The sequence below is a fragment of the Penicillium rubens genome (genome assembly GCF_028828025.1).
Source record: "Penicillium rubens strain IBT 27055 chromosome Unknown utg000004l_segment0_segment0, whole genome shotgun sequence".
In the NCBI taxonomy this organism is placed as follows: domain Eukaryota; kingdom Fungi; phylum Ascomycota; class Eurotiomycetes; order Eurotiales; family Aspergillaceae; genus Penicillium; species Penicillium rubens.
In genome coordinates this window covers 535270-556370 of record NW_026890602.1, presented here as the reverse complement: position 1 = coordinate 556370, position 21101 = coordinate 535270, and the positions used below count along the sequence as shown (strand labels likewise).

The following is a 21101-nucleotide window of genomic DNA, read 5'->3' as shown; positions in this document are numbered from 1 at the left end:
CAATTTGGGCGCGGCTTTCGGTGGGAACCCTGGGATTTTCAAACTCGATACCATTCTGTACAGGAGTTATTTTGATATCAACGACGCGACTATGGGGGTTGGATTGCAAATTGCATTGTGGAAATACCTGAATTTGATAAGACAAAATGCAAGAACTGGATTCTGTTTATACTCCTTTAAATATTCGTAGGACCTCGTTAGTAAGTCTCGATTATAGCTCCGGTGCACTTGGCCCAACATGTCCTTCACGGATTGCAGCATCGGTCTAAGCACATCTCGAACATTGACATCTCGAGTCAATGTCGCATTGAACTCTACACGCACCATGTCTACATTCTCGAGCGGGAAAAAGACCAGACACAATCGAAGTGATAAATTCATTCCATATAAACAAAGACTACGAAATACGGGATGTCCCAGATCTTCAATGGATGTTTGCCACCTCGGGCGAACCGTAGGACAAAAATCTAGTACTCACTGGCTAGGGAGATAAATCTCCATGTCGATATAAGCACTTCTTCGGCGCGACCGCGGCCATGAAAGGGCCGGATCGCAATTTGACATCCGTGCTATAAGCTGCAAAGCTGGGGGAAGAGAGGGAGAGGCACATGGTAAGGATAGTAAGTATTCAATTAGACACATAAGGTATCAAACAGCTATGGAAAGGGGGATATCGAACGACATCGTCAGTATTATGCAAAAACAGACAGCCAGTGACAGTGACTATCACTGAGACTGTTCTCTGGTCAATCGGTACTCAGACTGTTGAGCTTGATATTTTTGAAACATTCATGGAGAAGTTCATGTCAATAGAATTGGTGATCATCATAGTAAGGATAGACCAGAGTTGCCTCGCGAGATGGAGGGGGTATATAAAGGCAAGGCTAAAGTCAATGATCAGGGGAAGACATTAATCCCTTGAGCAATGGCTTTGCAAAGCATGTTGTCGTATGATCGAGGTCGACAAAGATGTCGGATTTTATGTGAAGGAGCTACGGAAAATTGGTGCGCTGAGTTTTTATATCGTGTGATTACATAAATGATGTGTCAGCGCTGGCGGGTCTATGAGTGACTAAGCCTGTTTCCCGATCGGGAAGGGTATCAACAGCCGAGTATACAGTTCAACGATGGACTGATGTGGGCTTCTGGTGTCTTATGACTTTGCAACTGTAAACACCTAATAAAAAAGGACGAGGGGATATGATGGCGCAGGGTCTAGGCTATAAGATTGTTAGACTCTGGTTGGCTTGTGGACTCACCTAGAGTGCATTCAAAAATGGCAATGAGATCACCCAATAATATGGTAGAAGTAGGGGAAATTGAACAATTTCACCCAACGAGATTAAAGCAAGGTGGGAAATTAGGCACCATCGGAAATATATGGACTATGAGGACCAATTCGAGATCCAAGCTAGGGATGGGGATCGCCGCACATCCGAGTACAAGTAAGCCGAACGAATAAGAATAGTCGGAGACCTTCACTACCACGGATGAACCCAAAATATAGAGCATAACAATAACTATAGAGAGTAATAAAATTGAGGTTGCATCGCATACAAAAGAAACAATCGCCCCAGAAAATAACTCATACTAAAACAACCCAATCTTAGAGTCTAGAACCCACTTGATTGACACTCCAATATCACATTCCAATGCATGTACATCGTACTCCGTACTCTCCGCACAATTGGTGTAGATCAGTATAGTGTATGCAGGGCCATTCGAAAAGGTTGCTCGCATATCAACGCGAAGTTAGATGGGCATTACGACATTGAGAACCTTTGATCCGGATGCTGGAAGGTCCGTAGTTATGCTGTTCCAAACTCTGTATAATATCCCAACCTACTCCATTGTACCTTAGCATCGAAGTCCACGCGTACTAACATACCGATCGGTGTGCTAATGGTAGTTATCCAAGTGGCCGGGAGAAGCTTTCCGTGGAATGTGGTAATAGGTACGCATTGTGTTCTCGTTCTATCTAGCAGTAAATAGGAAAAGTTAACGGAGGGACAAAAAGTGAAAGAGTTTGTAATAGCTGCAGTGAGTTGAACAGCAGGTCGAACACGAAGCAGCGGGAATAGTTCACCGATCGTTCGCGCAAATTCAAATGCGACTAATGATTTACGGAAACAAAAAAAAAGAAAGCAAGCAAGAAAGAAAAACAAGTTATTGTACAGGATCAATAACCTATTAGCGGAAGGCGGATGCATCTCCAGACGTTAATCCTCATAGGTACTCTTGTGCATTGATAAAAGGGCGCAATCAAGGAATGGAAACCAATAAAGCGGGAAAGGTTGGATATCATTCCCGCATATCATGCCATTGCGAGACACCATTCCCAATTTGTACGGCGTGGCATATACATAGCGCGGTGTAACGTACTATGTACATGCAGAGCATGGGCGTCGGGCTAATTTAACGTTGTGCCTAATAATCACCACACCGCACAATGTGCCAAACGCCGGTGTACGGTGTAGCGGTGGGCTCTGGGTATTTGGAATCGGGATTTGGAATCTGGGTTTGGGTTTGGGTTGGGGAATATAGTTTGGAATTAGTGGAATATATCTGACATCGGAGAATAAATGAGGTCAGTATTCTGTATGTCACCCTTTTTAGGGTATAGAGTAGAGAGAGGAAAGAATGTATGTTGTATATGCCGGTAGTGGAGGTGCAGGGCAAAGAGGTCCTACCCAAACCCTTGGAGTTTGAAGAACGGGAAGAGTTCCATGCACGTCGATCATTGGAAAAAGCAAATATGGGTTTCATCCGGAAAAGGACGGGGCATTTGTCATAGGACGTTTGTCTCTGTCCTTTTGCTCGGAAAGCCCTTATTGCCCCGTGGAATTGGGAATGAGGAATGGGGGTGACGCATAAACACCCACGGTGGCGAGAGTCCAGGCACGTAGGAGCGCGGCTCTTGACTGTGTGGGATCCTTGGCTATGCAGTGTGTACGTGTGTATGGAGTACAATGTAGCATGTTGAATTCTGTTTTTGCTTTTTCTCAATTCCCGTCTCGTTCTCGTACTTACCTTTTTTTGCGCCAAGTGCTATACTTAGAACTACAAGTATGTTGGAGGGCTTTTCCAAGGGTTTGGGTCTTCACAGAGAACGGGTAAATGGGGCTCCACATGGCTGTCTGATACATGCTACTAGCGATGTTGGTTGCGCTGTCGAAAGTGGTGCGGGTCATGGGGTGGAGTATCGACTCTTCGCCCACATTGTGGTTTGCAGTAGTATTGCAGTAGTATTGAAGTATGTATTCGGGGCACTGTGTTCCACGTAAAGAGTATACAGCATTATTCTGATGGGTAAATGATGTCTATAGCCGCGGTGAAGAGATGATGACATGGCGTTTCTGGAACTGGGTGATGGGAAGACCCCCGTTTAGGGGTTGGAAGATGTGGGGAGTTCTGAGGGAAGACGAGTAGAAAGCACAGTCCGACCATGCTCTATTTCTGCAACAGGCCCGATTTGTTCGACATTTGATCCACTTCAATCGAACAGATAGATCGGGTTGGAGAGATCCAGGAACTAAGGATCGAGAGCCCCGAGGGTTGTGATGTGTAACATTTTAGGCGCACGTCTCGACCCCCCAAGATCAGGAGCCACGCGAGAGGCCAAGTTACAATATTGTAATACCAGTTCCAGGATGTAGGAAAGTTCCCAAAAGGAGGGTATATAGAGGTCAAATGCAGTGCAACCATGTAGATCTCGATTTTGTTGTATATTATGCCCGGGTGCGACAATATGGTGGTAGTACAAGCGATAAGTGATAAAAAAAGAATAAAACACGTAAAACACGTAGCAGATTGTACACGATCAACCCCTGAGGGCTCCCAAGATTATCCCAAAGGCGATCCACCAAAAAGGGAAAAGAAAAGACATATGCAACGCCGCATAAATTCCATGTTCAGAAATACCTCCCAGCCTTTGGCACCAAACAAATTATGCAAGAGAAAGATAAAAAAAAAAAAAAAAAAGGGAAAATAAATCAAAAAGTCTCCTATCCTCCAGGAGACATGTACAACGCCAGGCCAGAGGTTGATCTGGCCCATAATGCCGCTGCTATTTCATAGCAGTCGATCCGCCATAGACGGGGTATCAATAAGGGCCAATGAAGGCCACGTTTCAGTTTTGTGTTTCTATAATTCCATATTTTCTTTCGGATGACTTGCGTGGAATTCATTTTTTTTTGTTTGGGTTTTCGAGTTTTTGATTTTGCTTTTGGGTGTCGACTAATCATCCCAGCCATCGACGCTCAGCTCGCCACAGTCAGGCATGGTATCTTCAAGCTTGCTGCCGTAGATAGGGCGACCGTCAGGAGTAAGCTGGCCACGGAAGTCGGGGTCGAAATCTTGACTGGTCTCATCGAGGGTCGCGACGTAGCGGTTCCGACCGCCCCGCTTGCTGTGGGTCTTGGTGTAGTGGGCGTTGAGGTTGTCGCTTCGGGAGAAGGCACGGTGGCAACCAGGAACCCAGCAAACATGAGGCTTTTCCTTGGAGTGGCTCTTCATGTGTCGCTTGAGATGCTCCTGGCGCTTGAACCGCCCCTTGCAGCCTGGCTCCTTGCACTTGAATTGCACCTGCTTAATGATTGATGGCAAGTTCTCGAGGCTCAGGTTAGAGCGAAGGAGCTGTTTCTTGGAGGATTTGCGCGAGGGTTGGCGGTGACGTTGCATCATGCCTTCACGGTAGACAGGAGAGAGCTGGAAGTCTTCCTGGTAATCGTTGTGTCCGGACATCCGACTGACCGGGGTGTCTGACCCTGAGGGAGTACCCATAGAGACCGATCGGTGGGGAGTGGAAGGAGTGTGGGTCTTGAAAGTTGGGATGTTGGCGGGGAAGTCGGAGTAGGACGAAGAAGGAGGGGTCACGGGTCCTGAAGGGAAGGGCTGCACCTGGGCCGGTGTGATGGTCTGAGGTACCAAGGACTCGTGGGAGGGCATCCAGCCGAGCATATTAGACATTGAGGCGGAATTAGGCATCCGCTCAGTGGATTGGGTAAAGATTGGACGAGACAGGCAAGGGTTCGAGGCCGATTCAGGCAGATATCCAGCCTGCTGAGGACGGTGGTAGTAGTTGCGAGCCATCTGGTTGTACTGAGGCATCGAGGCCTGGTAAGGGAACTGGGGCTCCTGGTATGTCTTTGGCATATCCTGAGGGATCCAGAGTTGGTCGACATTCTCGTCGTATCCAGGAAGATAATCGGGGAGGGGCATCTGCTCCTGTCGGTCCATGTTACCGCAGGGCATATTCATCATGCCCTCGCCTGACGTGAGATCAGCCATTCGGAATGCGCTGCGCAATGGGGTAGCCGATGTTCGGCGCTCCATTGGGAGGCCGTGGTGATAGTGGGAAGGCTCGGGCCACCCGGGTGAGGCCATTGAGCCTTGGCTGTAGAGACTGGTAGGCGTGGGAGTAGGAGAATCCAAAGGAGAAAAGCTCGAGGTCATCGAGGGGCATTCACTTGGGCCCAAAGAGTGGCAGTCAACTTCAACAGTCAAACGATCAGAGATTTGCTGTCCGTGAGATCTCATGTCGTCCAAGTCTTCAGTTTTGAAAGGTCGAGATGCAGGTGGGTTGATGGTATCACCTGCCCAGTGGACTTTAGTAAATTGTATTGTTTTTGTGTGTGTAAGAACGAAAGACGAAGTAAAATGATAGGCAAGTAGTCAGAGTAGAACGAGTAGAACGAAGGTCGACAGTGTAAACAATTCAAAAGAAGGTAAGTATAAAGGAAAGGGACAAGAGATAGAAGACAAGAGAATGTGTATTAGGTCCCAGAGTATAGGGAAAGGAAAGAATGTTGCAAAAGGAAAGGGAATGGAGGACAAACGAGCAGAAATAAACAAATTGGTCCAGCATAGAATCCCGAGGGGTGGGGATCGGACTTACAGCTATACGCCATGGTCTAAGCTCTGATTAGCACTTTGGGCCAAAATTAGAGGCGCGTCGCGTGCCGGGAGGTCCAAAGCAAGGCTAGGAATGTAGTCTATGAGATCCGTTACCGCGGCAAAGGATCTAACGGCTGGATATTGGCTGGGGATCGACTGAAAGTTCCTCGAGGGCTGCAGGTTTGATCGATGTTTCGCGTTGTTTCGCGTCAAAATGGATTGGGATTTCCCAACTCGGACAATAAGGATGGGCTGGTATGGAACACCAGGAACAAGATAGGCGGAATATTGGTGTCAGTTGCCCTTTGACGCGGGTTAAGAAAGGCTGAAGGGGAGGCTGGTCTCAGATTTAAGATAGGTAGGGGGGTGGTGGTTATATGAGTACCTGGTTTTCGAGGGGAGGGGAGATTATAAGTACAGCAAGGAGTTTTTAAAAGGTCTTAAAAGAAGAATCAAGTATGAGAACGCAATGATCCACGGGGGAAGCTTGTTCCTGGTACCTTTTCTGGCCTGAAGGTGACTTGAGGATCGGCGGATTGTCATCCCTCACCTTTTCTTTTTTTTTTTTCTTTCTTTTTATTTTTTCTTCTTTTCTTCTTTTCTTAATGTATTAATGTAAATAATATAATATTAAATGATTAAATGATATCAATTTATATTTTTTAAAAAAAAAAATCCCTTTCTGGAAATAGACCCAGTATTTCGGTATTATTTAGTTTGATCGACTTTTATCCTATATTTGTTTAGTTCATGCATTATTATTCTTCTCCACCAATCCTGTACTAGAGCATGCTCTTTGGACTCCGTAGTCCATTGGAATGCTCAGGCTGTACCCTCTTAGCTTCCGTAAAATGTGAGCAGAGTCTATTTGGACATGCAGGTCGATCGCGTCCCCGGACTTTTCTAGCCGTGTCGATCATGATGCACCAACCATCTAAGACCCTGATCTTCCTCTCCACTTAAGGTCTCAGATGGAAAACCTTGAAGGCAAAAAGAGTAATACTATTTATTGCACCTAGGTGATCATTTTCTTTTCAATGTAGAGTATTAAAAAGAAAAAAAAAAGATATTGGGAAACTCAAGACATCGAAAATTCACATACAATAAAATATGAGCTCGCTCGGACGTGTAGTGGAGGCTTGGATCGATCTCATCCGTACTTTTGCGATAGGTCAGACGTTGAATTGTCTGTGCGAACCTGGTTGATGCTGCATCTCTCCCGGAGAGTAGCAATCTGAGATTCCAGAGTTTCCACTTATTGCAGCATTCCCCTATTTCTCCGCTTAATTTCTTCTAGGATATCATCATCACTGGTGGATCGTCCTGGCATTGTTTTTTTAATTATAAAATCATAATTCGATTTTATTCCTACAATCTATTATCTTGAGTCTAGTCTCGGGGGCCTCGCCCCCCACCCCCACCACCCGACCCATCGGCTCTACGATGTAAGCCGTACATACCTCTAGGACGACTCCATACGGGCCCAACAAATGAACTTCATCATTCGGTCCCCGTTGGAATGTGAGAACAAAAAAAAACTAACCGCAAGCCTCGGGGAACAACCAACAGCCATCCCGTTGGGTCTGAGAAAAAGCCACCAATCCGCCCCAACGGTTCGGACGGTGTCGGCCTAAGTTGGCACTTGCGTCTGACCCATCACGCGTCAGGTGAGACCTGAATGATAGGATTATCTAGTTCGATGTACACCTGTTTTTTTCTCTCTGCGTGGCTAACAGTCAGAGGCAAAAGTTTCGCATTCTTCTTTGAATGCTCGTTCCACGCCGTGGCCACTTGTTTCAAACATGCCCCGTCCAGATAGCGATCGGCCTCGAATGTTAGTCTCCGCTGCAGGCAAAATCGTGACCCGTTCTCCGTATTAATGATAATTCTGCTATTTCGCTGTTTGCCTGTGTATCACATTGCACTTGCATAGCCCGGCGGATCGAGATGAAACAGGGCTTATCCAGTACTGGCGTTAATATAATCAAGCGTTTGACTGAGCCATAAGGCTAAATGATTACGTTTTCTGGAGAAAAGTTATGGATGCTAGGCTCCTTTTGGCAGTCCGATTAGGTTTGAACTGGACCGAGTAGTGGAATTGCTCTTCGGTCCGTCCTGGCGGTTCTTAGTGCTCTCGGCCCCTCTTTTTTTGTCGATCGTTTTGTTCGCGTCGATCTGTGTCCAGGGCTACGTGTATTGCTCTGTGTCTGCTCGTTACTGTCAGATCTAGCCCCGACAAGCCCCCACTTCATTTCCTTCTATTTCTTGCATCTGAACTATTTCTTCTTACTCCTTCGCCATGCTTTATTGATATACCTGCATACTTATCCCCCATGAGCTCAAAAGACCGCTTTGACACGCTTCTTCAAGCTTTATTAATAAAATACATTGATTCCTGCAACTGTTCAAGACTATTGTACTTTGTTCAAATCCCGATACCCCAGAAGTAAACGAACCCCGCCAAGAAGCTAATGGGGTTGTTCCATGGATTCTCTGGCGTCTAGCTTTTCGTTTAAGTTTCCCTCCAGGTTATATCCATGGATACGCTTACAGTTTAGATGTAACCTTCCCGAGTCATAACCTTGGAATATCTAGGTACCTTTGTACCTGGGTAGTCATATTATACAATATAGACTTTGGGTCTGATATCTCTACGGAGTAGAGAGAAAACAATCTGAACACTTCGCAGTCAGAGCTTTGATGATCAATTTCCTGGCCAGACCTGAGTGCAGCAAGGGCGACCCAACCCTCCAAAAAATAATAAGCTGTTCCCCCAGATCTCTCGGCCCCTGCGTCTCAAGGCACGGCTTTCACCTACGTAAATGGCTTCCCTTCACCACGAACCAAATCCGTCATAATGCTATGATTTTCGACACTAGAGGCCACTATCACCAAATGTAGACCCTATTGCAGTCGGGCCCGTACTTAGAGCCCCCAGACCATTGCCGAAGTATCCATCCACCCTAATGCACCTCAAATGCCGCGATGAAGGTTTCGATAGCGGCTTTGCTTTGGTCGCATCGAGTCATACCTCAGTCTGCACCCGCTTTGGCCTACCGGACTGCGCCACTCTGATCGCCGGTGGCTCATGCTGTAGGGATGGAGTGTGGCTTACCTGGGGCGATCATCAGGCGTCTGAGATTGTGTACATGCCTTCCCTGTTTTTGCCTACGGAGCTTACAGGGATCTACAGCGGACATCTCGCCACCTCTACTAATTACGGGATATTCGCCTTCTGTAGTCTTGATGGACCTCGTGGATACCTGGATGGCTGAGACTGAGATTCATTGGTGCTCTCCACCTCTCCACGATGTATAATCCCCTGTTGATCGCATTGCTTGGTTTCAGAAAGGTGCCAGCTGTGGCGAGTGAAACACTCGATTTCTTTACACAGTAGTTGCCCTCTTCCGGTATAATCACATACGTGATTACGTACCACCATAGATGGCTGCGTTGGCCACAAGGCTAGACAATCGAAACTATGTTGTATTAAAAAAGATGGACCAGTCAACTCATACACAGCGCAAGTCCCGAATTAGCAAACCTTATCTGAGCTCTAGAATATGGCTGCATTAGCACGATTTCTCGCCCAGCGCTACCAGGTTCTCGGAATACACGAATAGAGCTATCAACTTCGTATTCCGTAGTCTGCCCGGATTCTCTCCCGCTCTTCGAAGAACGAAGAACGAAGAGCTTAGAATGCAGCCCAGAAATAGTCCAGGTGACCAACAAGACATGCAAGCCTCTCTCCTCAACGCCACGGCAATTTTGTCTATTCCTATCGTATATTGTAGCAAAGTTTTATCACATTCGTAAGGACGTGGCAGTCCATGCAATCTACCACTAGATCATGGCCCGACATACTTGTCTGTATATCGTACTACCTATTATTGTGTCTAGTCACTGATGATTGACACTGACATTCTCCGGTATGCAGAGTGTTCCTCCCGGCCCTGTAAGTTGGCGTTTGTCTGGGGGGATGCAAGTGCTGCAGGTCCGCTGAGTGCCACTGACGCAAGCACACAAGCACAAATGTCCATTACTCGGTGTTGACTATGTTGTATTCGGCTTTCATCGCGAGTCATGGTGTTGGTTTATGATCTCACACCAATACTTCGACTTACTTTCGATATGTATTTTCCAATAAAGGTTATCACCTCTTGAAGCCAAAGCGCTCGACTATTCGTATGAGCGGGGACCGTGCTAGGACTGGGTTTGGATGTCTAAATGGAGACTTTTTGTTCTCGATAAAGCACTCTAGCGATCGGCCGAGAGCTGATCATTTTATCGGTGTCACCCGAGACATCGGTATGGATTTCCTAGTAATTATGGGGCTCAGGCAGTGAGAGGAGCCTTATAGAATTGATAACCTGCAGACAATGATTTATCTCATAGGACATTTTGGGCGAGGTGATGCAGGGACGAAATTGAGCGGCCTATAGGAAGCAAGCGTCAGAGATCGAGGTCACAAAAGTTGATCAATAGTACACAAAATAGCATAAGTACGGACGGGATTATGCAGAATTCCCAAAATGGGATCCGGTTGTTGGCTTTCGCTTGTCTCTGGCAATGAGTTCCCGTTCACCCCCACCCCCCTTGCTTGTTGACTTTCTTTTTCCTCTTCACATAACGGCTTTTCGTTCGCTCACAAAGGCATTCAAAAAACAATTGATTTGCTTTTTTAATTCGATTTTTTGCTCCAGTAAATGAATTCTCCACGTTGACTTGCATTGCATTGCCTTGCATGAATTTATTCCCGGTTTCCAGGAACCAACTTCATTGTGGCGAAAAGTCTATATGCCCTAGAAAGGCTCTAGCTCTGCCCTGTTGAGATATTCTTCCTTATGGTTGGTTGATAGTGTTCTCCTCTATTCACCTTAGTTTCCCTTCAGGGATTCCCCAGGTTGGATCCTCGTGTGCCTGTGGACATTCTGTATACCTCTCTACTCCCAGGAACGCGATGTGAGTCGCGATGAAGGAGCACACATACCATCACGATACTTAATACCATGATTCGCGACTCGCATCTGAGACTAAAACCAATATGTTCGACTCTATTGAATTGTGAATCAGAAATAATAAGAGAACCTTACAGTGTCGCAGAGGTGCAGCATTGCAATAATCCCGCCGATATCACATACCAGTGCAAGCACACTGACCTGCTCTATTCCCTCCAACCGCCCGTACATGCATGCCCGCTGCCACAATCTTATGTAACCCAGCCTATACTGCGACCAAAGTACTCCGTAGCCACCGATGTAACCAAGGTAGGATGAGCATGCGCCCAGAAAAAGAAAGAAAGAGAAGACATGTTCGAGTCCCCAATAAGAACCGGATCGGCCCTGCACATCGAAGTCTCTGGAGAATGTCAGACATGGGTGCTCTGCAGGAACCCTGCAGAGCACGAACCATGTCTAGCCTGTGCGGTCGGCGACGGCGCGCCCTGATTGGTGTGATTGCAGATGATCGCTGATGGGAATCCGGTGATATCATATTATTGGGGCCCTTGCGCTTGTATGTCCTACTCGGGAGAGGTACATGCTGTTATTAGATGCTGGTTTCATTTCTCCTACATATTGGCTTCAGGGCCGCGAGTGAGACCCGACTATGAGGGTTTGAGCACTTTTTCTTACTGTATCTTTCGCGCAGTCGTGTTGGTTGTGCTAGGACCGCGGCGGGTGCTTGGAATGGGCTCCTGTGACGCGGATTATCCAGACAGGGTTGTATGTCATTCTGGGCTTGGGTGGGCTTTGACATGCTCTGTGCGGTCTTGGATGGGGCACGGCCAATCTGTGGTCAGATGAGAAAGGGCTTGGTGGTCGTAAGCTCTTTGTGTAGGTTTCTGGGCAGAAATGCTAAGCCAGGCTGGGAAGCAGATAGCGCTGAACTCTATGGTCATCATTTTGGTCTGTATTGGATTGGTCAGGGGGAATAGTGTTGGGCTTACTGAGTACGATATTCTTTTGGGGCCATCACAATAACGTTCATAACAATCTGACCTTCAAAGGGGATATTCATGGGCTCCGGGGTGTTATGTAGGCGAAATCAAGTGTAGCAACCAACCTTCGGTATCTCTGAATGTCTTTCAGTTTGTCTCTTCTGCTCCTTTCTGGTGTCCTTGTAGATATCGTCTCTACACCTTTTCCATCTTCTTGGGGGAGTCCAGCCTCGAGGAACTTCGTTACCTTACAATGGTGGTGTACGCTGTATGCGGTTACCGTGGCATTTACCGAGTTGGGATCCTACTAACGAAGTAGCTTGACGGAAAATGATCGTAATTGAATAGGAGTACTTATTCTGTATTGGTAGCTATATGATTTCTTAACGTGCAATGTTTGATTCGGTTGGATATACTCTTTAGATGTGTAGTCTAAGTGGTTGTACGCGAATATATATTTGTTGACCAGAAGGCATAAAGAAGGCAGACACGAGGACGTCTTCTAGACTCCCTTGAGTATAGAAGCATATTTATTCTTGTTCATCGTCAAACTATAGTAAAATGTCTTGATAAAGGGCAGACTACTGGAACTTATTATCCTACTAATATATGGAATGGTGGAATACCGAGCGATGGACGAGCGATGAATGAGCGAGATGTCCACCTCGGCACTTTCCTCCACTTTCCCTTCCTTTTCCTCCACACATCATCACTTGTCTACAACTACCCTGGCTACATAGTCCAACCTTTCGTCGTATTTTTGACTAAATTGAGGAACGACGGAAGAATGGAAGAACGACATTTCGTCAAAGAGAAGGGTGATTCCTCGCTAGGGTCATGTTTCCATTCGCTTCAGGCTCAGCGACACCTCAAGGTCAGATCGTTTACGAGAAGTGGACCGGATGAAGCCACGGAATACCGGGTAGGTCCATTGGATCTTCGCAACATCCTCACTGGCAATATACCTGGAATCTGTAAATGGACTAAAAGTGCATCCACGTCGCCAAACTGACAGCGCTACTCAAAGCAGGCCCAGACAGAACATTGAAAACAGTCCAATTTCTCGGCTCTTCAAAGACATGACAGAAGCCTTCAGGTTCGAAGATCAAGTCGAAGCACAAGGAATAGCCCACACCGTATGTGGACCTAAAATATTGGTAGAATACCAGCCTTTGGATGCAGAAGACGACACACTCCACTTACCCCAGATTGCTTTCAAATGGCTTCCTCCTGATGGACAGAGTGAAACTCGGCTGCTAGGGCGGCGAAAAGAATTCAATGAATGACCGAGAGCTTAGATACTTATCCACAGGCGGAGAAAAACGTGGCCATCACTCCCTCCACCGTCTAGGGCTGGAGGATTCGATCGGGCACCTGAGCAGCTTCGATGTACAATCTTCCACGCACTCCATGACCATGGCAGATTTCATGAATATGCCAGAGGACATGTTTCACTCCCTAAACGGGAAAGTGGCCTGCTACGCCAACTGGGAACTTGTTGATGAGGCAAGAGTAGTCACAGACTTCGTCCTACCGAAAAGCTAGAGCCGTGGTAAATACCACAATTGTTTCTTCTCACGGAAGATGAGCCTGCCGATCAGGAACCTCTAACAGAAGACAAAAGGATCTCTCTGCCTATTCATCTTGATATAGCATGACGCTGAGTATGCTCCGCAAATTGGGCTGTCCTTCGCAGACTAACCACATGGGGATGTTACCAGACGACAATATAGGAAAATGCAATCCTCAAAATCAATTTGCTCTTTTTGAGTCGTCCTCGACATTTGTATTCTATATACTAATCAGCAAAGCCCTCGGTGTCAAGCAAATGTGTACTGGCTAGAAAAGATAAAAAGAACCAAGGAAAAGGTGAAGAGGACAAAGGGGGAAATTCCTTTTGTTTACAATGAGTGTAGGGAAGGTGCGATCTTCTAATTGTAGATATGACTTTACTTCTTACATGGGACACAATTCTTTGTATTTGTTCATTATACTGAACTCGCTTGTTAGTAACGTATCTCCTGCATACTGTGAGCTGCAAGACCAACATTCCCATCCCCATCAATATTGCGACTTACAGAACAGCATTCCCCACGCCAGAGGACTCGGCAACCAAAGACGCGAGAATATGAAATGGCTAAATGCGATGCTATCCACATACAAGCAAGTGGCTGCCCGCTTGGTCCAAACCGAAATCATTTGAATAAGTACGGAGTACATGGCCAAAGGATAACCAGGACGAACAGGTATTACAAATCCCCAACAGACAGCGAAGCACGGGCAACTTATGAGCCAATAATCTGGACAAGTCATCGGGACGGATAAGAATCTCATCTCCGACATGTGCAAGCCCAAAACCGAACGTGTCGCACTTTACGTGGTCGCCACCCGACTCCCACTCGTGTCGTGCAACGGAAAGTCGCAGACCAAGGAAAAAGCAAAAAAAAGGGGGAAAGAAGACCTTTAATCCTCCGAGAAAACCGCCCGGTCTCGGGACTTTCACCATGCAGTGTTGGCGGTCATATTCGAAATCCGAAGGCGCAGCTTCGGGCGCATACCCAAGACAAAGGCGAAATCAGCGGGAACTGGCAGATTTGCGTGGTTAAGTCAAGAAATTGCGGTCAACTCTTTCAAGCGATATCATCGCATATCACCGAGTCCTTGGGTGCGGTCAAACATCTTCCTGCCTTGTGGACGGAGCCGGGGATGTTTGTCGCAAACCACAATTATCGGTGTGTCCTGAGGTTGAAGGGCCGACTAGCCCATGCATCGAGGCCAGACCGACGGGAAGGGCCAGCGTGAAGGGGTTAGGTGCGTTCCTGCAGGGAAGATGCTTGTTGGGCTGCGTCAAGATCGAGGGCAAGAGACAGATCGCACAATTGCATGACTGCACTACCCAAGACCACGTTTCTCTTGGTCATCCCGGAAGCGTTCATGCTGGTATGGTGGTTTCACGGAGCCCTGAATCCCTAGAGCGTTGTCGCTTATATGAAAACAGGGGCACTGTGACACGCTGTCTGCTTTAAGGCCAAATCACCGGCTTTTTGATTTAAGCGACGTCACTCACGACGGGGAGCTTATCTTCCGGACTTTTGAGACATGTCAGATCGAGGCCCGAACTCCGAGTTCCGACTTTGAAGATAACGCGTCCTTGGAGGGAAATGTCGAAATTCCATGAATGAATGGGCTTTTGGCTTGTACCTAGAACAATGCGAAGTTAATATGAAGATGAATGTCAAAAACCCAAATGTCCAAGACAAAGAAAGAAAAAGGAAAAAAAAAGGAGAAGTGTGAGTCCCCCGTCAAAGGGGCCAACGCCAACCAGTTATCTAACGGTCGTCTTTCATTGGACTCCGACAACGCATAAGCAGAGCCCCGGATTTAAGGAGATGGCGTCAAAATAATCTCCCTTCTTGACATTCTTGATGCCTACGCCCTTTCTTGACCTTCTAAGGGTCTATACTCTACACCTTTTTTAATACTATTCAATGACCGGTACAATGACAGGCGAGACAGAGCCATTATTGGGCTCAGCAACCAAACCGGCCCAGCATCCAAAGAAATTACTGGTCTCCATCGTGTGTGCTATATTCTTGCTCTCGGCTGATTTCGGATTCTTCATGTCCACCGCGCCGCAAATGGCCGTGTATGAGGATATAATCTGTCAAAACTACCAGGCTACTCTTCATGGAGCGGGAAATGACACTCTGATTCCGTCAGAGCCAAATCCATGTAAATCAGAGGCAGTACAGGGGGAATTAGCGCTGGTGATTGGGTATCAAAATACATTCGATGTGGTGCCTGGTATGTGTCTTCTACGATACTCTGAAGTTAGGATGCTGATGCTTTGGAAATGCAGGCCTTATACTCTCGTTGCCATATGGTATCCTCTCGGATCGCTGGGGGCGGAAGCCTCTCTTGTATCTTAGCGTGTTGGGCATTCTCCTCGGGGAGATCTGGGTTAGGATAGTTTGTAAGTTGGTTGAAGTGTTTGTTCGAGATGGTACTGAACCCTTTATCTCAGGCCTGTGGTCAAGTGTCATTCCCCTCCGGATGGTCTGGTTATCAGCTGCGTTCAAAATCATCGGCGGCGGCGACCAAGTCCTCACGGCCATTGCCCTAGTCATAGTGGCGGATGTCTTCTCCGAAGATGAAAGGTACTATTATGACTCAATCAGTCATGATCAAATCTAACATATATACAGAGCAACCGCACTGTTCCGTTTACAATCTTGCGTCCAGATCGCAGAGATTCTGGCCACTCCACTTAGTGCTTATCTGATGACGTTCGGTCCAATGTTCCCCTTTATCCTATCAATATGCATCATCATCGTGGGAAGTATTCCATCCTTCTTCCTACCAGAGACTCTCAGAAATGCAAAAGGAAAGCAAGTCAGCCTCGAAACCTCAGAACAGGACAGCGGAAGCGAGCAGTCCCAGCCTCCGAGGAAGCAGGCAGTGTTGCAGGAGCTCTCCCGTCAGATTCGCGAGTTCGCACAGTCGACACGCTTCATTTGGGCTGATTCGAATATCTGTCTAATGGTCTTTGTCATGTTTGTCACGGTGATGAGTCGACAATGCACAAACCTGCTTCTGCAATATGTGTCAAAGAAGTTTAACTGGAGTATTAGCCGCGTATGTGCCTGTGGTCTCAATCGAATCAAAAACTAACCATTCTATAGGCTAGTCTCTTGATCTCATTGCGTGGGATTTTTGGTCTCGTGACGTACTTGGTCATCATGCCAATCCTAGGCTTTTTAGCCGCGAAGCATCTGAGCATCCATGGAAAACATAGCGACCATTTCCTAAGCAAAGGTAGCGGCGTACTTTCAGTCATTGGGTTTGCTATTATATCCATAGCACCAACGCCCGCTATATTGATCGGTGGTCAGGTTATCTCGTCAATCGGCTCGGCATTTATGATCACCACACGCAGTATGGCGACTTCACTTGTACAACCCGACCATGCTGGCACCTTGTATTCGGCAATTGCCATTGCACAAGGCGTAGGGACGCTCCTTTCCGGTCCATTATTTGCCAACCTCTTCCGATTGGGCATGCATCTTGGAACTGCCTGGATGGGACTGCCGTTCTTCCAAGCCTCTCTCTTTTTCGTTGTTGCCGTCACCGCCGTTTGGCATATTCGACTTAGACCGTCTCCGCGAGCCAATGATGAGGAACAGGAGCCTTTGTTATCGTAGCTTTCTAATATTTCCTTCGGTGAATTCCATTACATCCAAGCAATCCAACACGGGTTCCTTCGTGTGGGGAACGTACTGTCGGCCTGCAGACATGGCGCAGACGGGAAACCTCGTATAATTCACCCAGCAGTAATCCCATCCATAGAGGTGCGCACAGCAGCCATCTCTTAAGCGAGGCAAAATCGGCTTTCAGATAAAACAGCCAGATCCAGGGCTAGGCGCTCTGGTTCGTCATTGTCGGGCGATCAGCGGGTTTAATCTCACGGGGTTGAATCGACTTGAATCGACTTGCACCAACAGTCGGAGATCCGAAGGGCGTGGCCCCGTCGATGCAACCTCAGAAGGCGTTTCGTCGCTCTTCCTCAGACGATAACCGTCGGACTCTGATTTGGCGCTAGAGTGCGTTGTGCATTTCGGTCTCGTCATTGGAGAAAATGGAGAGAAATCCACCTCTCGGCATGCCCCGCTCAATGATCGTCGCCTACTTGGTTGGACGAGCTCTTCTTGTGCTTTATATTATTCCTTCTTTGAGACAATAGGTCTAGCGGCGACATCCGAGAACAAATCAGCGTCTTGTTATCGGTGCATGTGCTGCATTTGTTATGTTCCTGATGTTTATGCCGAGTATGGCCCCGGGACTACAGCATAAAACCGTGCGATGACCCTCCTACATTTCTTCACTCAGCTCGACAGTTTTGATCTCAATTGAATCTCGAAAAAAAAAAGAAAGATGTTCCAATCCCAATCCTCAAAGGGCATGCTCGCTCTAGCAGCCATGGGCCTAATCACGGGCTCAACCGCCAGCCTCGAAACCTGCGAAAGCAGCACCCCCTTCAGCTGCTCCAGCTCCTCCGCAGAGCCAACCTGCTGCTTCAACTCCCCAGGCGGTGCCCTCCTTCTGACTCAATTCTGGGATACAGACCCATCAACCGGTCCCAAGGACTCATGGACCATCCACGGACTGTGGTACGTACCATCCCAACCTGATCTAACCCCTTATAAATACCCAAAATCATAAACTAACACACTCTCCCTCCCATCCAGGCCCGACAACTGCGACGGCACATACGAGGCGAGCTGCGACTCCAAGCGCGCTTACTCCAACATCACAGCGATCCTGCAGGACCAGAACCTCGGCGACCTGGTCGACTACATGGACGAGTACTGGGTTGACATGAATGGAGACAACGAGGACTTCTGGTCGCACGAGTGGAACAAGCACGGTACTTGCATCAACACGATCGAGCCAAGCTGCTATTCCGACTACAAGGCGCAGGAGGAAGTGGGTGATTACTTCCAGAAGACGGTTGAGTTGTTCAAGACTCTGGATACCTACAAGGTATGGTTTCCTTTGCGCTTCATGATATGTGCTATTTCTGACCGTCCCAGGCTCTCGATGCTGCTGGCATTACCCCGAGTACTTCCAAGACTTACTCTCTCAGCGAGATCCAGGAGGCTCTTACCGACATGCATGGTGCGTCGGTTTACCTTGGCTGCTCTAGTGGCGAGTTGAACGAGGCCTGGTATTTCTATAATGTTAAGGGCAATGTTGTTGATGGAACATACAAGGCTGTTGAGACCCGTAAGTTTTTACAATTCTCTTTTCGGTTGCTTTACTGACATCTCGGTCCTTTTAGTTACTGATTCTGGGTGCCCCAAGACTGGCATCAAGTATTTGCCCAAGTAGACTGGGAACGGGGCTTGATATGTATGGATCTTGGTAATGATTGTTCTGCCGATTTGCACACTGAAAGTGTCGCTGAATTGGTATCTCCGGGTTATTGCTATAGTACATGTTGATAGAACACCTTCGAATTCTCGTTAATCTCATATGATGATCGTTTTGATCGACGATAACGTTTCACTGCGTATAACGGCATACTGGTAGTTATAAGCCGTTGACCAGGTTGTCCCACATTGTCGTGTTTAAGCTCGGAATTTTGAGCAAGGATTGATGTCAGCCATTCTCATAAAAGTATCCTGTCCACCAGTGGGCATAGAGCGCACCGTAATGGTCGGAATCAGCGAGACGGATGGAGCTTGGAGGTTGAGAGATCATCCTTAATCACAGTCGAGTGAGCAGTTACTCAAAGTAGAGCTACCCGCCGTTGGCCTAAGGCCTGTAAAAGTCCCGCGATGACACGACTCCATGCGAAGCCATATGCTTGTTGCAGCATGCGGTAGGAGGAAGAGTGTTTCACACTCTAATGAGTCTGAACAGAGAGCGCACGGGGTCTGTCTTCATATGCCCTTGAGCCGCGCAGCTCGGCGTTCCTCTTCCCTCTTTTCTTCCATACGACCCAAGAAATCCATGCGACCGATATAACCCTCTTTAGCTTTGCTATGCGTGCGCAGCTCGTCTTTGATACCCGCCGAGTCGACGTACGAGGCCCAGTCGAGTCTTGACTTCTCCACGGTGTTGATTTTGGGTCCGCGCGGGTCCTTGTTGTCGGTAACGAGTTGTTTCTCCCAGCTTTTCTTGATCGTGCCGGTCGGGTTGGGGTCGAATCGCGATATCTTGCGAAGCGGTCGCCGCAGGTTGCGAGTGGCGTTCGCGGCTGCATCCTCATCGGTGTATTCGACATTCTCTCCACTCGACAGAAACGCTTTAGCCTCTGCCGAGTGTTTCGGCACAACCTTCTCCTCGGTGATCCATTCTCCAGCAAACTTGTAGGTGCGCTTGATCTTGATCATTTGGTCGGCATGCACGGCGTGGCCTATTTTATGTTCTGCGTCTTTGGCACCCAGGTCCTGTGTCTTCGTTTCGCCCGTTGGTTCAGCTTCGGGGACGGATTCGGGCATCTGCTGGGTCTGGGGTGGCTGCAAGCTGGTATAGGCTTGTGGTGCGTTCATCTGCTCCCATAGGGCATCCACGTCCACGGTCGCGCCGTCGATCCTGGCCAGCGGTTTGCGCTGTTCTTCCTGTCTGCACGGGAAACGCGTATTAGAACCCGGTAATAAGTCAAGTAGCAAGATCATAATAAAGAACTGACATTTGCTGTTTCATTGCGCGTGTTCGCACGAATCCTCCGGTGCCTCCTTCATCATCCTCCATGTCAATGTCCACATCGTCTTCGTCGCTGTCGCGCGCGCGTTGCCCCTTGGGCTTCTTCGCGGTCTTCTTTTGTTTCTTCTCCCTCGCTCTTCTAATTGTAGCTTCATCCCCAGAGTCAAGTTCTGCATCTTTGGGAATCTGAGATTGGGTGTCTGTCTTGCGCTTCTTCTTTGCGGGTTCAGCGGCTTCGTCGGCGTCGGAAGATAAGTCGGACTCGTCCGGTGCCGCGTCTAGCTGGAAATCTTCATCCTCGGCGGAGTTATAGGCCTCCTCATCAAGGTCCAGATTCTCTGCCAGGGTAGGGTCTGTCATTGTCATCGTTTTTCTTTCCTGCTCAGGGTTTGTCGAGAGGAGGTCCAGAAGGGCGAGATGCGACGATGAAGAAGGATGAATTTCTGCCCAAGGCGGTGTCGCTGTGATTCACGTCATCTCCATTCACACCTTGGTTCTAGCTTTAACACCCTCGTCGATGTTATGAGCTCACTTGTCTCTAAAAGCAAAATCTACAGTGATCAGAAAAATCATAACCCCTTCTACAGTATTGGCAGCCCGAATGTCGAAACCTTGAATGCATACAGTCCTGGACGTCGTTCGGGTCATGATTCTTGTTGAGACGATCAAAGTCCCAGGGTGACTACTCCCATGAGGGCCAGACACGTCACAGACAGCATGAAAACAAGGATGGGATCGACAACGCGGGAAGCAACGATAGCATTTCCCAACATCAATTGGAGGCGATTGATGGCATTGATGGCACCTTTGTCATACTGGAAGGAGAGTTATGAGGATTTATCGGAAGGGGAGTCGAAAGAAGAATGGTAAATTATCGAATGCTCCACAATGAGCAAACGAGCTAACTATTTCCTGTCTTGATAGAAGCATAGAGAAGAAACAAAGCCTTCAAAACGGATGGCAACAGCGCAAGGAACAGACCGCATGACGGGCTGTTCCTCTCAAGTCAAAGCCCGAAGCATCTCCACCGAGTCATCAAAGTTCAGTCCCAAATGGGCGC

General features: G+C 47.8%; 5 protein-coding genes across 5 annotated transcripts; 3 read left to right on the top strand and 2 right to left on the bottom strand.

The window, feature by feature from the left end:
• Positions 1-4236: 4236 nt before the first annotated feature.
• brlA (C2H2 type transcription factor BrlA) lies at positions 4237-5909 on the bottom strand (the record flags this gene model as incomplete). The annotated part of the gene is made up of 2 exons (XM_002556616.2): positions 4237-5606; positions 5897-5909. The coding sequence occupies 2 exons, from the start codon at positions 5907-5909 to the stop codon at positions 4237-4239; spliced, it is 1383 nt and encodes a 460-aa protein (XP_002556662.2).
• Positions 5910-8861: 2952 nt separating this feature from the next.
• Positions 8862-9170, top strand: N7525_010162 (uncharacterized protein; the record flags this gene model as incomplete). The annotated part of the gene is made up of 1 exon (XM_061214995.1): positions 8862-9170. One exon carries the CDS (start codon positions 8862-8864, stop codon positions 9168-9170), a length of 309 nt encoding a protein of 102 aa, XP_061067507.1.
• Positions 9171-15333: 6163 nt separating this feature from the next.
• N7525_010161 (uncharacterized protein) lies at positions 15334-17034 on the top strand (the record flags this gene model as incomplete). Its single annotated transcript, XM_002556613.1, has 5 exons — positions 15334-15637; positions 15693-15806; positions 15858-15990; positions 16039-16468; positions 16516-17034. 5 exons carry the CDS (start codon positions 15334-15336, stop codon positions 17032-17034), a joined length of 1500 nt encoding a protein of 499 aa, XP_002556659.1.
• Positions 17035-17764: 730 nt separating this feature from the next.
• Positions 17765-18721, top strand: N7525_010160 (T2 family ribonuclease; the record flags this gene model as incomplete). Its single annotated transcript, XM_002556612.1, has 4 exons — positions 17765-18000; positions 18079-18373; positions 18424-18616; positions 18672-18721. The coding sequence occupies 4 exons, from the start codon at positions 17765-17767 to the stop codon at positions 18719-18721; spliced, it is 774 nt and encodes a 257-aa protein (XP_002556658.1).
• Positions 18722-19275: 554 nt separating this feature from the next.
• Positions 19276-20401, bottom strand: swc5 (putative Swr1p complex component (Swc5); the record flags this gene model as incomplete). Its single annotated transcript, XM_002556611.1, has 2 exons — positions 19276-19960; positions 20028-20401. The coding sequence occupies 2 exons, from the start codon at positions 20399-20401 to the stop codon at positions 19276-19278; spliced, it is 1059 nt and encodes a 352-aa protein (XP_002556657.1).
• Positions 20402-21101: the final 700 nt, after the last annotated feature.